The following is a 20952-nucleotide window of genomic DNA, read 5'->3' as shown; positions in this document are numbered from 1 at the left end:
CTATAGTCAAATGAATAAAACTAATGTTTTAAAGGGATGTTAATGAATCTTTTTTTTTTTAATCAAAATACCACTATTTCTGAAAGAAAAAAAAATCTCATTATAAGGTAGGAAACTTACATTTCTTTAGCAGATATACAGTGTTTTGGTGATATGAAATTCCTTACAATGTTCACCACATAGCAGAGTGTCATTAAAAGTGTAGACTTCAGACGGAGTAAGGCGGCCTGTGTTCAAATCCTGGTCCTGACACTTACTGGCTGAGTTCCTTGGGCAAATTATTTAACCTCTCAGGGGTTCAAAAGTCTCATTTATAAAGCAGTATCCACCTTAGAGGGTTGTTGTGAATGATTAGGCAATATATTCACACAATACCTGGTATTGTGGTTAAGTGCTCACTAAATGTTCAGGAACATAGTTGTATATTAAACGGAATTAATTCAGGAGATTTACATGAACATGTGAAACATCTGGAGTGAATATCTGGTCAGATACAGTACTGAACAATCAAACAATTTCAGAATCCTGAAAGTAAAGTATAAGAGCCTTAAAGAGCTCCATTTTTATTAATGGAGGATAGGATAAATGTTAATGTAATAGCAGATTTAACCCTCTACTTTAAAACAATTTTTGTGGTTTCAAACATTAGCTCCATCCACAGTAAACAAGTACTGCAGTACTCAATAAACTATGTTCTCAAAACTTCTGTTTCTACAGGAAGACTGTTTCCTCACATGAACACAGATATTCATCTAAGTCCAGTGATTTTAGAGCTATAATTGTAGAAGAGTATGTGCGAAGTTCCTTTTCACATTAATTTGTATTTAATACTGCTTATTAAAGTGTCAGAGTACTTAGCTAACATGGTATACCGAGCTCTGAAAAAATACCTGCTTATTATCATAATTATAAGGTCCACAGAAGAACTAAACCATAGGCTGCAGTTACAGGTACACAAATTCCTTTCTCAAAGTTTGGAGAAAAGTTGGCTTGAACAACAATAACGCAAGAGCGGAAAGGACTTCCCTGGTGGTCCAGTGGCTAAGACTCTACGCTCCCAATGCAGGGGGCCCAGGTTTGATGGAACAAGATCCCACACACTGCAACAAAGATGGAAGATCCCTCACGCTACAACTAAGACTCAACACAGTCAAATCAATCAAAACACACAGAGATACACACAGAGACACCACTACCCGTCTATTTGGGTGATTAAAATAAAAAACTAAAACAAAAGAGACAACGAAATGTTTGGAAGGGAGTCAACTGGAACTCTCATATTACGGGATGTGGGTATTAGTCACTCAGTCGTGTCCGACTCTTTGTGACCCCATGGACTGTAGCCCACCAGGCTCCTTTGTCCATGGACTTCTCCAGGCAAGAATATTGGAGCAGGTATAAACCACTGATGCACCAAACAACAGGATGACTTCTCAACTGCATTAAGCTAACTAAAAGAAGTCAGACCCAAAGACTACAAGGCTGCATATATATGACATTGAGAAAAGACAAAACTATAGACACAGAGGAGATCAGAGGTTGCTCAAGATTGGAAGTGGAGGAAAAGTCTGATTACAAAAGGAGATGAGGGTGATGGAACTGTTCTGTATTTTGACTTTATGGATTTGACAAAACGTAGTCATTCATGCCAAAAAGACTGAATGCTGTTGTTGTTCAGTTGCTCAGTCGTGTCCAGCTGTTTGCAGCCCCACAGACTGCAGCACACCAGGCTTCCCTGTCCTTTACTACTTCTCGGAGTTTGCTCAAACTCATGTCCATCGAGTCGGTGATGCCATCTAACTATTGTATCCTCTGTTGCCACCTTCTCCTCCTGCCTTCAATCTTTCCCAGCATCAGGGTCTTTTCCAGTGGGTCAGCTCTTCACATCAGGTGGCCAAAATACTGGAGCTTCAGCTTCAGCATCAGTCCTTCCAATGAAATATTCAGGGTTGATTTCCTTTATTGACTGGTTTGATCTCCTTGCTGTCCAAGGGACTCTCAGGAGTCTTTTCCAGCACCACAGTTTGAAAGCATCAATTTTTTGGCACTCAGCTTTCGTTATGGTCCAACTCTCACAACCATAGATGACTACTGGAAAAACCATAACTTTGACTATATGGACATTTGTCCGTTAAGTGATGTCTCTCCTTTTTTATATGCTGTCTAGGTTTGTCATAGCTTTCCTCCCAAGAAGCGTCTTCTAATTTCATGGCTGCAGTCACCATCTGCAGTGATTTTGGAGCCCAAGAAGATAAAGTCTGTCACTGTTTCCAGTTTTTCCCTATTTGCCACGAAGTGATGGGATCAAATGCCATAATCTTCATTTTTTGAATGTTGAGTTTTAAGCCAGTTTTTTCACTCTCCTCTTTCACCTGCATCAAGAGGCTCTTTGGTTCCTCTATGATTTCTGCCATTAGGATGGTGTCATCTGCATGTCTGAGGTTATTGATATTTCTCCCGGGATTCCAGCCTGTGCTTCTTCCAGCTTGTTCCTTCCAGCCCAGCGTTTCTCATGATGTACTCTGCATAAAAGTTAAATAAGCAGGGTGACAATATACAGTTTTGACGTACTCCTTTCCCAATTTGGAACCAGTCTGTTGTTCCATGTCTGGTTCTAACTGTTACTTCTTGACCTGCATACAGACTTCTCAGGAGGCAGGTAAGGTGGTCTGGTATTCCTATCTCTTTAAGAATTCTCCACAGTTTGTTATGATCCACACAGTCAAAGGCTTTAGTGTAGTCAATGAAGCAGAAGTAGATGTTTTTCTGGAATTCCCTTGCTTTTTCTATGGTCCAACAGATGTTGGCAATTTGATCTTTGGTTCCTCTGCCTTTTATAAATCTAACTTGTACATCTGGAAGTTCTCAGTTCAAGTACTTCTGAAGCCTAGCTTGAAGGATTTTGAGCATAACCTTGCGCTCGAGCGTGTGAAATGAACACAATTTTGATGTAGTTTGAACATTCTTTGGCATTGCTTTTCTTTGGGATTGGAATAAAAACTGACCTTTTCCAGTCCTGTGGCCACTGCTGAGTTTTCCAAATTTGCTGGCGTATTGAGTGCTGCACTTTAACAGCATCATCTTTTAGGACTTGAAATAGGTCAGCTGGAATTCCATCACCTCCACTAGCTTTGTTTGTAGTAATGCTTCCTGAGGCCCACTTGACTTCACACTCCAGGATGTCTGGCTCTAGTTGAGTGATCACACCATCGTGGTTATCTAGATTATTAAGACCTTTTTTGTAAAGTTCTTCTGTGTGTTCTTGACATTTCTTCTTAATATCTTCTGCTTCTGTTAGGTCCGTACTGTTTCTGTCCTTTATTGTGCCCATCTTTGCCTGAAATGTTTCCTTGGTATCTCTAATTTTCTTGAATAGATGTCTAGTCTTTTCCATTATATTGTTTTCTTCTATGTCTTTACATTGTTCACTTATGAAGGCTTTCTTATCTTTCCATGCTGTTCTTTGGAATTCTGCATTCAGATGGGTTTATCTTTCCTTTTCTCCTTTGCCTTTTGCTTCTCTTCTTTTCTCAGCTATTTGTAAAGCCTCCTCAGATAACCATTTTGCCTTCCTTTTTCTTGAGGATGGTTTTGATCACAGCCTCCTGTACAATGTCCTGAACCTCTGTCCATAGTTCTTCAGGCACTCTATCAGATCTAATCCCTTGAATCTATTTGTCATTTCCATTGTATAATTGTAAGGGATTTTATTTAGGTCATACCTGAATGGCCTAGTGGTTTTCCCTATATTCTTCAATTTAAGTCTGAATTTTGCAGTAAGAAGCTAATGATCTGAGCCATAGTCAGCTCCAGATCTTGTTTTTGCTGACCATATAGAGTTTCTCCATCTTTGGCTGCAAAGAATATAATCAATCTGATTTCAATTTTGACCATCTGGTAATGTCCATGTGTAGAGTTGTCTCCTGTGTTGTTGGAAGAGGGTGTTTAGCTATGACCAGTGCATTCTCTTGGCAAAACTCTGTTAGCCTTTGCCCTGCTTCATTTTGTACTCCAAGGCCAAACTTGTCTGTTACTCCAGGTATCTCTTGACTTCCTACTTTTGTATTCCAGTCCCCTATGATGAAAAGGACATCTTTTTAGTGTTAGTTCTAGAAAGTTTTGTAGGTCTTCATAGAACTGGTCAGCTTCAGCTTCTTCATCATTAGTGGTTAGGGCATAGATTTGGATTACTGTGATACTGAATGGTTTGCCTTAGAAACAAACTGAGATCATTCTATCATTTTTGAGATTGCACTCAAGTACTGATTCAAATTGCCAATATCCATGGGATCATCGAAAAAGCAAGACAGTTCCAGAAAAACATCTATTTCTGCTTTATTGACTATGCCAAAGCCTTTGACTGTGTGGATCACAACAAACTGTGGAAAATTCCTACAGAGATGGGAATACCAGACCACCTGACCTGCCTCTTGAGAAACCTATATGCAAGTCAGGAAGCAACAGTTAGAATTGGACATGGAACAACAGACTGGTTCCAAATAGGAAAAGGAGTACGTCAAAGCTGTATATTGTCACCCTGTTTATTTAACTTCTTTGCAGAGTACATCATGAGAAACGCTGGGCTGGAAGAAGCACAAGCTGCAATCAAGATTGCTGGGAGAAACATCAATAACTTCAGATATGCAGATGACACCACCCTTATGGCAGAAAGTGAAGAGGAACTCAAAAGCCTCTTGATGAAAGTGAAAAAGGAGAATGAAAAAGTTGGCTTAAAGCTCAACATTCAGAAAACTAAGGTCATGGCATCGGGTCCCATCACTTCATGGGAAACAGATGGGGAAACAGTAGAAACAGACTTTATTTTTGGGGGCTCCAAAATCACTGCAGATGGTGACTGCAGCCATGAAATTAAAAGACACTTACTCCTTGGAAGGAAAGTTATGACCAACCTAGATAGCATATTCAAAACCAGAGACATTACTTTGCCAACAAAGGTCCGTTTAGTCAAGGCTATGGTTTTTCCAGTGGTCATGTATGGATGTGAGAGTTGGACTGTGAAGAAAGCTGAGTGCCGAAGAATTGATGCTTTTGAAATGTGGTGTTGGAGAAGGTTCTTGTGAGTCGCTTGGGCTGCAAGGAGATCCAACCAGTCCATCCTAAAGGAGACCAGTCCTGGGTGTTCATTGGAAGGACTGATGCTGAGGCTGAAACTCCAATACTTTGGCCACCTCATGTGAAGAGTTGACTCATTGGAGAAGACCCTGATGCTGGGAGGGATTGGGGCAGGAGGAGAAGGGGACGACAGAGGATGAGATGGCTGGATGGCATCATCGACTCGATGGACATGAGTTTGGGTGAACTCTGGGAGTTGGTGATGGACAGGGAGGACTGGTGTGCTGCGATTCATTGGGTCGCAAAGAATTGGACACAACTGAGCAACTGAACTGAACTGAACAGCATTTTGGACTCCTTCTGTTGACTATGAGGGCTATTCCATTTCTTCTAAGGGCTTCTTGTAGTAGATATAATGGTCATCTGAATTAAATTTGCCCATTCCTGTCCATTTTAGTTCACTGATTAGTAAAATGTTGATGTTCACTCTTGCCACCTTCGGTTTAATCACTTCCAATTTACCTTGTTTCATGGACCTAATATTTCAGGTTCTTATGCAGTATTGTTCTTTACAGCATTGGACTTGACTTTCACCACCAGCCACATTCACAACTGGGCATCACTTCTGCTTTGGCTCAGCCTCTTTATTCCTTCTGGAGCTATTTCTCCACTCATCTCCTGTAGCATATTGGGCACCTACTAACCTGAGGGCTTCATCTTTCACTGTCATATCTTTTTGCCTTGTGAATATAAAATATGTAAGTGAAAATAGTTGTAAAATATTTCTTTTCTTTTTTTTTTAATGAAGGCCAACCAGCATGTGGGATCTTCGTTCCCTGACCAGGGATCAAACCTACAACTTCTGCAGTAAAAGCACAGAGTCTTAATCTCTGGACCACTAGGGAAGTCCCTTAAAAGATTTTTTAATGATTGGCTTGGGGCAGGAAAATAATCTGTGATGAAAAGGTTAAAGAAATTAGAATGCTTATTTTTCAAAAAATAGGTTTATAAAGTACATGTATCTATCTTCAAACGAATCCACAAAATTATTTTGGGCCAAAACAAGGAAAACTGAAAATAAAGGAAAGCAACCCAACACATAGTAGCTACATTTAACTTTAAAAGTATACCTGAAATATGGTATATACATTATCATCTCATAAAACTATCAACAAAAAAAAAAACTAAAGCTGAAGCACTTTTTTCCCCTACTCTAGTGTTTCCTAAACTTGTCTAATAAGAATCATTTGACAACGTGTTAAAATTAGATATACCCAAATACCTTCCCTGGAGATTTTGATTAAATAATCTAGGTTGGGGGTCAGAAAACTGTACTTTTAAAATGCACCCCTTCCTCAAGAAACTTTTATTATCAGACAAGTTTAGCAAACAACTACCACCCATAATTCTTAGCACAAAGCCAAGCAAAACAAATTTTAAGTGTCTTTTAATCATAGTCTGAATGTTTTCTAGCACACCAGCAGAGTAATTTCCACAGTGGAATGAGTACATGCAGGAAAACTCAAGATGATCCACTGGAACATGAAAGGAAATACTGATCTATATACTGTTACTTTAAATCTCATTTTCCAAAATTTTCTATTTAAGGAGTGTATTATAAGGTAGAGTGTATCAATGCAATAGCACATGTATTATCTTTTTTTCTCAATAGAATATATGATCAAAAAAGAGTGGAAACCACTGCTCTAAGGATCCTAATTTGTTATTTTTTCCTCCTAAGGCTGACCAATCCTTAGCCTCTGTCCTACTTTGCACTAACCCCCATGATCCCCATTCTTTACCACTATGACCATATTCATACCCCAGGCATATGAGCATCATCCCTCTGAATATAGGACAGTTTTTTTCCTCTACTAACATGTGAAAAACTATTTATTATGCTGTGACTAGTAAGAAATTTCGGAGAAGGCAATGGCACCCCACTCCAGTACTCTTGCCTGGAAAATCCCATGGACAGAGGAGCCTGGTGGGCTGCAGTCCATGAGGTTGCAAAGAGTCGGACACGACTGCGAGACTTCACTTTCACTTTTCACTTTCATGCATTGGAGAAGGAAATGGCAACCCACTCCAGTGTTCTTGCGTGGAGAATCCCAGGGACGGGGGAGCCTGGTGGGCTGCCGTCTAAGGGGTCGCACAGAGTCAGACATGACTGAAGTGACTTAGCAGCAGCAGCAGCAGTAAGAAATCTGGAAGGTGTTGACCTCTTTATTCTATTCTTAAAGTCTAGCAGACTCTTGGCATCTGAAATCAGCTCACCAATATAACATTTGTGGTTTTAGTCAAGTGGGACATTTAATGACAGGTGGGAATCTGATTTTGCTGAATCACAAATCTGAATCAAGTATGCCTCCCAGCTGATATAAAGGACCAAATCATTCAGCAGATGAATGAACCAAGCTGACCGCCCAGCATTTAATCTTCTATAGCTGTACTGTTCTCTGCTTGTTATTAGGGTCAGGAGACGTCTTTTTAATTCCTTAGTTATCCTTTACTACAGAAGTCCTCATTATCTAGAAGGTTCATTATAAAGAGTCCTTGAGGGGCTTCCCTGGTGGCTCAGTGGTAACAAATCCGACTACCAGTGCAAGAAACATGGGTTCCCTCCCTGATCCAGGAAGATCCCACATGCCTTGGAGCAACTAAGCCTGTGTATCACAACTATTGAGTCTGTGCTCCAGAGCCTGGGAGCTGCAGCTACCAAGCCCATGTGCTGTAGCTACTGAAGCCTGCATGCCCTAGACTCCATGCTCTGCAACGAAGCCCCCGCAATAAGAACCCTGTGCACAGCAAGTAGAAAAAGTCAATACAGCAATGAAGACCCAGCACAGCCATAAATAAATGCATAAAATTTAGAAACAAAATGGTTTAAAAAAATTTTTAAAGGAGTCTTTGAATCCAAATGTGTTTATCTATCTACCTATCTATATATATATATATTTTTTTTTAATTAAAGAACACTAAAAACACAATCATTGTCATGTAGGAATTTGGAAGTTTTGCATAGGCATTAAAAAGAATGATTGTCATTCTTAGAAAGCCCACAATTCATGTGTTATTGCAAATAAATCTTAAGTGGTATTCGTGGACAGAGGCATTCAATTCACTAACTGCTACTGACGTGTTTATTGTCAAAAACATCAAAAGATATGCTTTGGCATATTTCTATGGCAAACGTGTGAACTGTTTTCAGAAAAAAATATCACCAAGCTTCTCTTTTGAGCCCTCCACATCAATAACATAGCTCAAAGAAGGCCCATCTCTCTCTCACCCTCAAGAATATCTTCATAAAGTGCGTGCACCCCTTCAGGTACGATGACCGCCAGTGCAGTTCCACAGAGGAGGCCGGCACCCAAAACAGTCACCAGCTTTAGTCGCTCCTGGAAAGAAAACATAAGCTGTTGAAGATTGATGACTAAACAGGGGAAAAGTTCCCGAAGTATCTGCAGTGAGCTGCTTATTTGTGAGGCCAAAATCTACAATGGCCAGTGAACATGAAAAAGGGTCAGCTTCATCAAAGTGTGCTCAGTCCCTTCAGTCGTGTCTGATTCTTTGCGCCCCCATGGACCGTAGCCCACCAGACGCCCCTGTCCCTGGGATTCTCCAGGCAAGAATACTGGAGTGGGTTGCCATGCCCTCCTCCAGGGGATCTTCTGACCCAGGGATCAAACCCTTGTCTCCTGCTTCGGCTGTGTTGCAGGTGGATTCTTTACCTGCTGAGCCATCGGGGAAGCCCAAGTTTCATGAATAATAATGCCAATTAGAACAAGGAGATACCATTTTTAAGCTTACCAGATTGGCAGTGATGTGGGAAAACTTGTCTACTACCTACAATAGGGAGAAGTTAGCATACTCATCTTAAACTGGAGGAAATGGGAGCTGCTACAACCTATATGGACCCCAATTTGGTAATTTAGATTTAAAGCCTCAAAAATGTGAATTCTTTGATCCAGCAATTTCACCTCTAGAAATTTTCCTAAGAAAGAACTATGAAAAGGTGGCCACTGTACATATTAAGAATACAAATGTCCAAGAAAGGAGATTAGCTAATAAACTTAAAATACTTCACCAGAGCACCAAGTGAAAAGTGAAAATGTTAGTAGCTCAGCAATTACAAATTATGACAGGGGTCTACTCATGGATACAGAAGGTAATGACACGATTTCCCTGGTGGTCCAGTGGCTAAGAATCCACCCGCCAATGCAGGGGACATGGGTTTCATCACTGATCCGGTAAGATCCCATATGCCATGGGGCAACTTAGCCCGTGTGCCACAACTACAGAGCCCACACTCTACAGCCTGCGAGCTGCAACTATTGCAACCTGCACTCTTACAGCCTATGCCCCACAACAAGAGTGGCCAACGCAATGAGAAGGCCGTGTACCACAGCAAACAGCAGCCCCCGCTCACTACAAGAGAAAGCCCGCGCAGCAACGAAGACCCAGCACAACCAAAAACAAATGTTAATTAATTTTTAAAAAAGGCATGATATATTGCTACGAGGAAAAGCTGCGAGCAAACAATACATATGGATAATCTCATAGTTCTTTTGAAAAAGTATACCCATAGACAGAACAAGTGTAAAACATTAACAATTTTTTCTTTTTTTTGTATGGTTTTTTACATTCTTTTTTTCTAATATAATTTTATTTTTTTTAATTAATTTTATTTTTAAACCTTACATAATTGTATTAGTTTTGCCAAATATCAAAATGAATCCACCACAGGTATACATGTGTTCCCCATCCTGAACCCTTCTCCCTCCTCCCTCCCCATACCATCCCTCTGGGTCGTCCCAGTGCACCAGCCCCAAGCATCCAGCATCGTGCATTGAACCTGGACTGGCATCTCGTTTCATACATGACTTTTCATATGTTTCAATGCCATTCTCCCAAATCTTCCCACCCTCTCCCTCTCCCACAGAGTCCATAAGCCTGTTCTATACATCAGTGTCTCTTTTGCTGTCTCGTATACAGGGTTATCGTTACCATCTTTCTAAATTCCATGTATATGCGTTAGTATACTGTATTGGTGTTTTTCCTTCTGGCTTACTTCACTCTGTATAATAGGCTCCAGTTTCATCCACCTCATTAGAACTGATTCAAATGTATTCTTTTTAATGGCTGAGTCCATTGTGTATATGTACCACAGCTTTCTTATCCATTCATCTGCTGATGGACATCTAGGTTGCTTCCATGTCCTGGCTATTATAAACACAATTTTTTCTTTATAGTTTATAAATGTGATATATAATTTATAAAAATTTTTTTATCTGCAATGAACATACAATGAAACATACTCATACAATGAAAAAACATAGTTTAATACTAAAATGTCCTCTAGTTTAAAAAAAAATGCTGGATTGAGATTGACATACTAGAGCTGTAGATATTTAATGTATACCACTTTATGTATTTGGAAGTACACATCTATGAAACCATCATTAGAATCAATGCCATAAATGATCTATGGCTTTAATCCACTAATACCAGTTTTTTCTTTTTATTCAGATTTCCTTAGCAGACTGTAACCTGACATAAAGGATATAAAGGATTATGTTTCAAAATTTCCTGAAGCAGCGATGTACCCTTCTTAGAGTCTTGGGAGTATGAAAAATAATCTTTAAAACTACAAGAGGGCATTAATGTTGCTTATGAAAAACTTTTAATAATTTTCACAGTATATCACATACTCGCCTTTTCTGTTTTAGTTTCTTTTATGAGGTTATCAAAAATAACAATGGTTGTATTAGTTCTGAAATACTACTGAAGCTGCAACTGTGAAGCTGTGGGAATATACACATACAAGTACTGCCTCTAAGGGAGGTTCTTAGCTGAAAAGTTAGTAGAAATATTACCCACTCCTTGTTTGGGAAGAAAGAAGGGACCCATGTCTATTGTGTCTCTATTGAAAATGGGGGGACTATAGCTGCAATGTCAGCACCAGCTAATACTTGCCCTATAGCATGAGGGGAATCCCCTTAGCATCTAGGCCAGGTCAGCCCTTCACACATTCTGGGTGGCTATTAATGACTTACAAACTGAGAGAGTTCTGAACACATTCAGTGATTGCATTCTAATGGTATACAACTATACAGCTTGTATAAAAACCCTCCAATGGTTGGGGCAGTGGCTTGGGAGGCAGAACTAACTCCATGTTCAAATTAGTTAACAAGTCAGCACCTCAACTCTTCTTTAAAATAATATTTCTACACATCCTATGAAGATATAGGAGGCAACAAGAGAACGTGGTTGAAGTATTTTGGGAAAAGGACATCAAACAGCTGGTGTTCCTATTTTAATGTTCAATATTGAGCTATTCTAAGAGTCTTTGTCTTTTCCAAGTTACTAAACTCACCAAAGCACTGCTAATCACAGCATTCATTTGAGACCAACTGTTAGAGTATGGAGAACACAAGATGGAAAAACAGCTCTGACATGGCAAGTAATTAGTCTTTTCATCATTCTCTCTAAACAATTCATAAAAGTCACCTTTGCTTAAAACAATCACGAATGTCAAGTTTTACTGCAAAGAAAGGACAAAACCAAGGGTAAAACTGCCCCAGACTATCACTTCATCTGAGGGCCTTCGTTTCAGAACTCCACAATTCAAACTAATGAATAAATCACTGGGAAAGCAGCCTGTCCTGTCAGCGTTTTGACTATGCTCTACTCTGGGAAATGGAAATGAAAGATGCCTCAGCTTTGCAAATTAAGGGAAGATGAGAGGAAAGGGATGTACCTAAAACGGAAAGAGCTAATTGCCTTCAAGAATTACTTGGGTGGTACCTCACATCATATAAATGAAAATTAATTCCTGATGGATTATACACCTAAATATAAAACCTAAAACTCAACGGCTGTTAGAAAAAAATATAGAAAATCTTGGCAATCTTGGAGTTGGCAAAGATTTCTCAACAAGGACACAAAAAACACAAACTATTTTAAGAGAAAAAAATTCAACATCAGAATTTTAAATGTTTGCTGATCCATTAAGAAATGAATAGGCAAGCTACATACTGGAAGAAAGTACATATACCTGTACTGGAAATACATATATTTGTGGTGGGTGTATGGTAACAATATACACTCAGGCCCCTTCAGGTTGGAGATACCTGTTCCCCCAAGTGCTGGCAATGTTGCCTACTGATGGCTTTCAGCTAAGTCCCTCTGAGACACTGCCCTTAGGCCAATAACCTAAAAGTTATATTCCCTCCCCTCGAGAAGTCCATATCCAGTGACTAGCCCAACTTGCTGCTATGCAGATGGAGGTACAAAGCCTCAAGTCAGAATATCTCAGAAGGGCCATAAAGCTTCAGTGCCTTCTGTGGAGTGATCTGAGGCCTCCACTGCAACCAAATTACAGCTCAACTTCTTCATCTGCTTAATCCTGCTCATTCTTTCATAGGTGTTATTCCCTGGTGGCTCATGTGGTGGCCTGTAATGCAGGAGACCCAGGTTTGATCCCTGGGTCAGGAAGATCCTCTGGAGAAGGGAATGACTACCCACTCCAGTATTCTTGCCTGGAGAATTCCATGAACAGAGGAGTCTGATGGGCTACAGTCCATGGAGGTACAAAGAATCGGATACGACTGAGCAACACTTGGTTATTCCCAAGAACACCACCCAATAAACTTCCTGTAAATCTTTCTGCAAATCTTCTCAGGGTCTGTATTCTAGGGAACACAACCTAAGCCACTGACGAAGCACTTGCATTTGAAATACAAAGAATGATTACAACTCAGTAAGAGACAAAATTAAAGTTAAAAATAGGTAAAACACTGAACAGATACTTCACAAAAGATACATGAATGGCCAGTAAGCCCATGAAAAGATGTTCAACATTATTTAATCATCAAAATGCAAACTTATACTATAATGAGATACTTCTTCACACCCACTAGAATGGCTAATATTAAAGAGACCAACACCACTAAATGATGGCAAGGATACAGACCAACTGGAACTCCCATATGTTGTTGGGCAGAGCATAAAATGGTCCAATCACTTCAGAAAACTGGTAGTCTCTTATAAAGTTAAACAGTCATTCCACTTTTGGGTATTTACCAAGAGAAATGAAAGCATATGTGTCCCCCCAAAACTTGCATAAAAACACTCACAGACGCTTATCGATAATAGCCCTAAGAATACCAGTTTACCATTCTGCTATTGCTGGACATCTGATTCAGATTATGGCTAATGAGATCTGTATTTGTTGTTGTTTAGATTTCACAAAGTCGTGTCTGACTCTTTCGTGACCCCATGGATTGTAGCCCACCAGGCTTCTCTGTCCATGGGATTTCCCAACCAAGAATACTGGAGTGGGTTGCCATTTCCTTCTCTATGGAATCTCGCTGACTTGGGGACCAAACTCAAGTCAGCCAATGCATGTACATTCTTTACCACTGAGCCATCAGGGAAGCCCAAGATCTGTATTACAATATCATTTTAAAGAGTCAGAAAAAAAAGAATTTGAGAATTTGGAAAAAAGAGATCTCTGAGGTAAACTTGAGTAAATCATCTCACTTTGTAATATTTCCTCAAAGGAAAGGCAGTGTGAGCTAAAATTACTGTATTATGTTTTCATGAACTCCTTATTGCCAAATTCAGACTTAAATTGAAGAAAGTAGGGAAAACCACTAGACCATTCAGGTATTACCTAAATCATATCCCTTATGATTGTACAGTGGAAGTGAGAAATAGATTTAAGGGCCTAGATCTGATAGAGTGCCTGATGAACTACGGAATGAGGTTCATGACACTGTACAGGAGACAGGGATTAAAACCATCCCCATGGAAAAGAAATGCAAAAAAAGCAAAATGGCTGTCTGGGGAGGCCTTACAAATAGCTGTGAAAAGAAGAGAAGTGAAAAGCAAAGGAGAAAAGGAAAGATATAAACATCTGAATGCAGAGTTCCAAAGAATAGCAAGAGATAAGAAAGCCTTCTTCAGCGATCAATGCAAAGAAATAGAGGAAAACAACAGAATGGGAAAGACTAGGGATCTCTTCAAGAAAATCAGAGATACCAAAGGAAGATTTCATGCAAAGATGGGCTCTATAAAGGACAGAAATGGTATGGACCTAACAGAAGCAGAAGATATTAAGAAGAGATGGCAAGAATACACAGAAGAACTGTACAAAAAAGATCTTCACGACCCAGATAATCACGATGGTGTGATCACTGACCTAGAGCAAGACATCCTGGAATGTGAAGTCAAGTGGGCCTTGGAAAGCATCACTACGAACAAAGCTAGTGGAGGTGATGGAATTCCAGTTGAGCTATTTCAAATCCTGAAAGATGATGCTGTGAAAGTGCTGCACTCAAAAAGTGCTGCCAGCAAATTTGGAAAACTCAGCAGTGGCCACAGGACTGGAAAAGGTCCGTTTTCATTCCAATCCCAAAGAAAGGCAATGCCAAAGAATACTCAAACTACCACACAATTGCACTCGTCTCACAGGCTAGTAAAGTAATGCTCAAAATTCTCCAAGCCAGGCTTCAGCAATATGTGAACCATGAACTTCCTGATGTTCAAGCCGGTTTTAGAAAAGGCAGAGGAACCAGAGATCAAATTGCCAACATCCGCTGGATCATGGAAAAAGCAAGAGAGTTCCAGAAAAAACATCGATTTCTGCCTTATTGACTGTGCCAAAGCCTTTGACTGTGTGGATCACAATAAACTGTGGAAAATTCTGAAAGAGATGGGAATACCAGACCACCTGATCTGCCTCTTGAGAAATCTGTATGCAGGTCAGGAAGCAACAGTTAAAACTGGACATGGAACAACAGACTGGTTCCAAATAGGAAAAGGAGTACGTCAAGGCTGTATATTGTCACCTTGTTTATTTAACTTATATGCAGAGTACATCATGAGAAATACTGGACTGGAAGAAACACAAGCTGGAATCAAGATTGCCGGGAGAAATATCAATAACCTCAGATATGCAGATGACACCACCCTTATGGCAGAAAGTGAAGAGGAACTAAAAAGCCTCTTGATGAAAGTGAAAGTGGAGAGTGAAAAAGTTGGCTTAAAGCTCAACATTCAGAAAACGAAGATCATGGCATCCGGTCCCATCATTTCATGGGAAATAGATGGGGAAACAGTGTTAGACTTTATTTTTCTGGGCTCCAAAATCACTGCAGATGGTGACTGCAGCCATGAAATTAAAAAACGCTTACTCCTTGAAAGGAAAGTTATGACCAACCTAGATAGCATATTCAAAAGCAGAGACATTACTTTGCCAACAAAGGTTCGTCTAGTCAAGGCTATGGTTTTTCCTGTGGTCATGTATGGATGTGAGAGTTGGGACTGTTGAAGAAGGCTGAGTGCCGAAGAATTGATGCTTTTGAACTGTGGTGTTGGAGAAGACTTTTGAGAGTCCCTTGGACTGCAAGGATTCCAACCAGTCCATTCTGAAGGAGATCAGCCCTGGGATTTCTTTGGAAGGAATGATGCTAAAGCTGAAACTCCAGTACTTTGGCCACCTCATGCGAAGAGTTGACTCATTGGAAAAGACTCTGATGCTGGGAGGGATTGGGGGTAGGAGGAGAAGGGGACGACAGAGGATGAGATGGCTGGATGGCATCACTGACTCGATGGAGGTGAGTCTGAGTGAACTCCGGGAGGTGGTGATGGACAGGGAGGCCTGGTGTGCTGCGATTCATGGCGTCGCAAAGAGTCGGACACGACTGAGCAACTGATCTGATCTGATCTGATGTTTTCAGTCTACTTTGAAATTAGAGTACATACATTTTTTTACCAAATGAAGTTAAACCTCCTACACTTAACTAAGTTATTTAACCAAGTCAGACAAATCTATGTTTGTTCTTGGAACTCCTTACACCAAAATTTTAAGTTCTGTGAAGGCAGAAACTTTTAATTTACTGCTGAATACTTATAGAGTAGGATCTTGACACATAACAGATTCTTCCCTAAACATATACAAAGAGAATGAATTAAATACCCAGATTCATACAAGGCACTGGGGACTTGGTACCTGCCATTCAACTGGCCCTTAATATCAACAAATATATAAATGCTCTGGAACCTCTTTAGAACACTTGTGCTGGTTAACAGGCCTAACATGTCCCTTCAAAGTGTAACCATATCTAGAATTTTCCGTGGTTATTTGATTCAGAATTTATCCTTTGGCTCAAGGGGTATTAAAGTACATAAAATAAGGAACCATAATAGGATTCCACCACAGTAAATGTGAGGCAACGCAGTCATTTGTCTCATTAATGCAAATACCTTAAATGACATCTTTTTTTCCCAAGAAGTTCAAAACCTGTTTCAATCTTTAGCACTGTTTCAATCACTATTTAGTCACTGCTTCAATCTCCAGCAAACTGATACGAAGATTATTTATTGTACATAACTTTGATCAGGTTGATAAACGTGTAGTAACTTTCTCATGGTCACCTAATTACAGAGGGAACACTTCTGACAGAAACAAAAAATCAAATAGTCAAAAAAATAAGCATAAATGGCACCTCACTCCAGCACTCTTGCCTGGAAAATCCCATGGACGGAGGAGCCTGGTGGGCCTCAGTCCATGGGGTCGCTAAGAGTCGGGTAAGACTCAGTGACTTTACTTTCACTTTCATGCACTGGAGAAGGAAATGGCAACGCACTCCAGTGTTCTTGCCTGGAGAATCCCTGGGACGGGGGAGCCTTGTGGGCTGCCGTCTATGGGGTCGCACAGAGTCGGACATGACTGAAGCGACTTAGCAGCAGCAGCCGTGGGTTACAGTTTCAATTTTTCTTAAAAAATTTTTTTAAATTACCTGAATCATTTTAGACTCAATTTATTTCAAGCACTTGAGATGTGGCTCCATGTTATTTGTACAGCTGTATTCTTTCACACAACTTCACAATTTGTTATTTAATCTCAGAACAGAGTACATGTCAAAATCAAAACGCTGACAAGTTCTCTCCTTTGCTTACGGTAAATCACTGAAAAGCTATATTTAAATGAAGAAGTACAAATTTCACGTGTGGTTCAAGATGAAACGGAGAAGGCAGTGGCACCCCAGTCCAGTACCCTTGCCTGGAAAATCCCATGGATGGAGGAGCCTGGAGGGCTGCAGTCCATGGGGTCGCTGAGGGTCAGACCCGACTGAGCGACTTCACTTTCACTTTCCTGCATTGGAGAAGGAAATGGCAACCCACTCCAGTGTTCTTGCCTGGAGAATCCCAGGGAGGGGGGAGCCTGGTGGGTTGCCGTCTCTGGGGTTGCACAGAGTCAGACACGACTGAAGTGACTTAGCATAGCATTAGCATCAAGATGAAAAGAGTTCCCAAAGCAATAGTATCTGTTGAACAAGTGAAATATTTGCTCAAGAGAGGCATGAACTGTGCAATGCCGTTTGTCTGATGTTATCTCATTTTACAATTTCATGTCTGTAGCTGACTAAGCCAAAGGACTGACCAGAACTATTAATTAAAGCAGCAGTTTGTACTCAGTGCCATTAAGCTATCAGTGTAGTGCAAGCTTTGAAGTCAGTTTAGTTTTCTTGGCAGATACCAAGGTAGTTAAATGGTTTTTCTTTCCTTGCTCACAGAAACAGTCAATAAATTGTTTGGTTCAATTAAAGACATGCCAATAATTTTAAAAGCTTTTAATACTGAAGACTGTTTATTTCAATCTCCCTTATACCATGCTCATGTTGTACTGAAAAGCCTCAACTGCAGTTTCCTAAAAAATGAAAGATGCGTCTCTTGTTATAAGACTGACCCCTTCAAAGCTGGAAGCACTGAAGGGATGAAATATCACAGGGCACAAAGTAACTCTTGTTGAAGCAATAAAGGCTTTCTCCATATTCTTACAAATAAACCTGCTTCAAGGAGACACTTCCTTTACCTACTACATGATCTACTGCTAAGTTACAGTAACAGTAACAGTAATCAAGAAAACTCAAATGTGAACTTGATTCTTCAAGTCCTGACAACTGAGACAAGATGTCTAAAAGCATCCTGCCTCTAAGCCGTGGCTGCGACACTAAGCAAGTTCAATATCCTTTTCTGGAAGACAGGATTGCCACTACTAGTACTATCATGTAGGCATATGATGTGAGCACACTTAATACAGAGTAGTTGTCACTAGCACTTATCTCCAACCTCATTGGGAGCGTGCCGTAAATGCTTCTAAGCCGCTCCTCCACAAGAATCACAGTGCAAAACCCAGATACTTGGATGAAAGTTCGAGTGAACAATGCTGCATCGTTACCATTATGCCAGTGGCATACAGGTTTCCCTTTCCTAAATTCATTTGCATAGAGGTAATAACAAGCAATACTCGATTGATGCTACTTCTTTCAATCTCAGAAAACAAGACCAACTTGCTTTTCTTTTTGTGAGTCCTTTCTAAAAATAAAACCATATCTCGTAAGACTGCTCAACGTGACTACAAAAACAAAAACACACTGATGCATGGGAAAGACCTGGGAAAACACTGACAACGAATATTATTAATACACAAGAAGTTTGATTGAACTGAGAAAAAAATAATTTTTCTCTATCAAATTCAGTTCAGTTGCTCAGTCGTGTCCAACTCTTTGTGACCCCATGAATTGCAGCATGCCAGGCCTCCCTGTCCATCACCATCTCCTGGAGTTCACTCAGACTCATGTCCATCGAGTTGGTGATGCCATCCAGCCATCTCATCCTCTGTCGTCCCCTTCTCCTCCTGCCCCCAATCCCTCCCAGCATCAGAGTCTTTTACAATGAGTCAACTCTTCGCATGAGGTGGCTAAAGTACTGGAGTTTCAGCTTTAGCATCATTCCTTCCAAAGAACACCCAGGACCGATCTCCTTTAGGATGGACTGGTTGGATCTCCTTGCAGTCCAAGGGACTCTCAAGAGTCTTCTCCAACACCACAGTTCAAAAGCATCAATTCTTCGGCGCTCAGCTTTCTTCACAGCCCAACTCTCACATCCATACATGACTACTGGAAAAACCATAGCCTTGACTAGACGGACCTTTGACGGCAAAGTAATGTCTCTGCTTTTTAATAATCTATCTAGGTTGGTCATAACTTTCCTTCCAAGGAGTAAGCATCTTTTAATTTCATGGCTGCAGTCACCATCTGCAGTGATTTTGGATCAAATTAGCCAAGTTTTAAAAATTAAAAATGATGGTACTCAGTGTTTGTGAGAATACAGTGTCATTTGCATTTGTTGGACAAAATACATTAAGAAAACCTGGTAATATAGACTGAGACTCTTCTTGAGGATATTTATGCTCCTTAATCCTGTCATTCTACTCCTGAGGAAAGAATCTGAAATGTGGTCATAGCATTACACACAAAAATATCCATTCAACACTATTATCATTTAAAAAACCCAACAGCACCATGGCAAAAACTTGAAAACAAATGCATAATAAGAATTTCTGTACATAAAATAACTGAATGTACTGAAGACAAGAAAAAGTGCCTAGAGGGAACTCCCTGGCTGTGTAGTGGTGAGGATTCCATTCTTTAACTGCCCAGGGGCTCCGGTTCAAACCCTGGTTTTCACAAGCCACAAGGTGTGGCCAAATGAGGCCAAAAGTGCCTAGAGCATGTTTTTAATGAAAAGAATACCAGGTAAAAGAAGGGGGAATGCAAATATATATATATATATATATATATATATATGTATACACACACAGACACACACACACTGATCAACCATATTAAAAATGCAAACAAACATGCAAAAAAAATGAACGCAAAGAAACAATGTTACTAGTTACTAACTAGTTCCTAATCAATGTTACTAGTGATTCTCCACTGGGATAATATTTTCCTTTCACACTTTATCATGTTTTACAAATTTTCCACAAAGAGCCTCAATTATACAGCTAGGCTTAAAAATTTTTTATTTAGAGGGTATGTAAATAGTGGCTTTGAACTTAAAGCTTGAGGCTCTTCCCTTTCAAGGTCACTGTTAATCATAGCAGAACTTAACACATAAGTTGATACTGTAGCTATTGTTATTATACTGTGGGATTAGAGAGCACAGTGCCCTTAATATGCAGATAGAGACGTTTCCCCTTTTCAAAGTGGTTCTAAACAACTGTGCTTTGAGGTTTTGTAGCAATTTGAAATTTTTTCAGTCCCCCCATTTGTCAGCATGCTGTGACTTGTTTCCTCTACTTGCTGTCCCTCCCCTTCTATTGCTAGTTTGCTCTTTACTTCACAGCGAGCTTAGGAATCAGCAGTCCAGCCCAGAAGTTTGAGACTGGCAGCTCATAAACATAGGTTTTTTGACCCACACAGCAATGTAATAATACTTGAATTAGCAACCAAAGTATAAAATTTAGAAGATTCAATATTTTCAACTTCTGAAAAGCAGGAAGATTTGGCAATGCCAGGGCTGGTGTCATTAAATGACACCTGCTCTTCTGTGCCACGGCTGACCACAGTTCTCATGACTCCCTGAGACCCCTAGGCACTGACCCTGGAGGTCAGCTGCCACATATCATGACACGTGGACCATTTTACCTCACTCCAGGGCTGATTTACTGTTCAGTCTCAGTAGTTACATGATTTTATGACCCATTGTGTGTGCGTGCTCAATTGTGTCCACAACTGAGTTGTGTCTGCAACACTATGGACTGTGGCCCACCAGGCTCCTCTGTCCATGGCACTTCCTAGGCAAGAATACTGGAGTGGGTTGTCATGTCCTCCCCCAGGGGATCTTCCTGACCCATCCATCAAACCTCTGTCTCCGGCACAGGCAGGGGGATTCTCTACCACTGAGTCACCTGGGAAGCCTTTATGACCCATTACCTGGGCTGTATGAGTCAGGGCTCAATTAAGAAATGAAAACCATAAAGTAATCTGAACCAGAAAAGTTTAACAAAAAGAAGAA

General features: G+C 40.3%; 1 protein-coding gene across 4 annotated transcripts in view; it reads right to left on the bottom strand.

Annotated features, from left to right (window-relative positions):
* Positions 1-20952, bottom strand: part of SLC39A9 (solute carrier family 39 member 9) — a 45198-nt gene that overhangs the window by 17633 nt on the left and 6613 nt on the right. For 3 of the 4 annotated variants that reach the window (XM_019969117.2, XM_019969116.2, XM_070797765.1), the window contains one exon: positions 8363-8471. The exons of the other annotated variant lie outside the window; for it this stretch is intronic. In XM_019969117.2, the coding sequence (XP_019824676.1) occupies positions 8363-8471 (109 nt within the window). The remainder of the gene's footprint in view (positions 1-8362; positions 8472-20952) is intronic. 4 annotated transcript variants of the gene reach the window in all.

The sequence above is a fragment of the Bos indicus genome, chromosome 10 (assembly GCF_029378745.1).
Source record: "Bos indicus isolate NIAB-ARS_2022 breed Sahiwal x Tharparkar chromosome 10, NIAB-ARS_B.indTharparkar_mat_pri_1.0, whole genome shotgun sequence".
Lineage (NCBI taxonomy): Eukaryota > Metazoa > Chordata > Mammalia > Artiodactyla > Bovidae > Bos > Bos indicus.
Note: the sequence above shows the minus strand (reverse complement) of the source record. Positions and strands in the feature narration are given on the sequence as shown.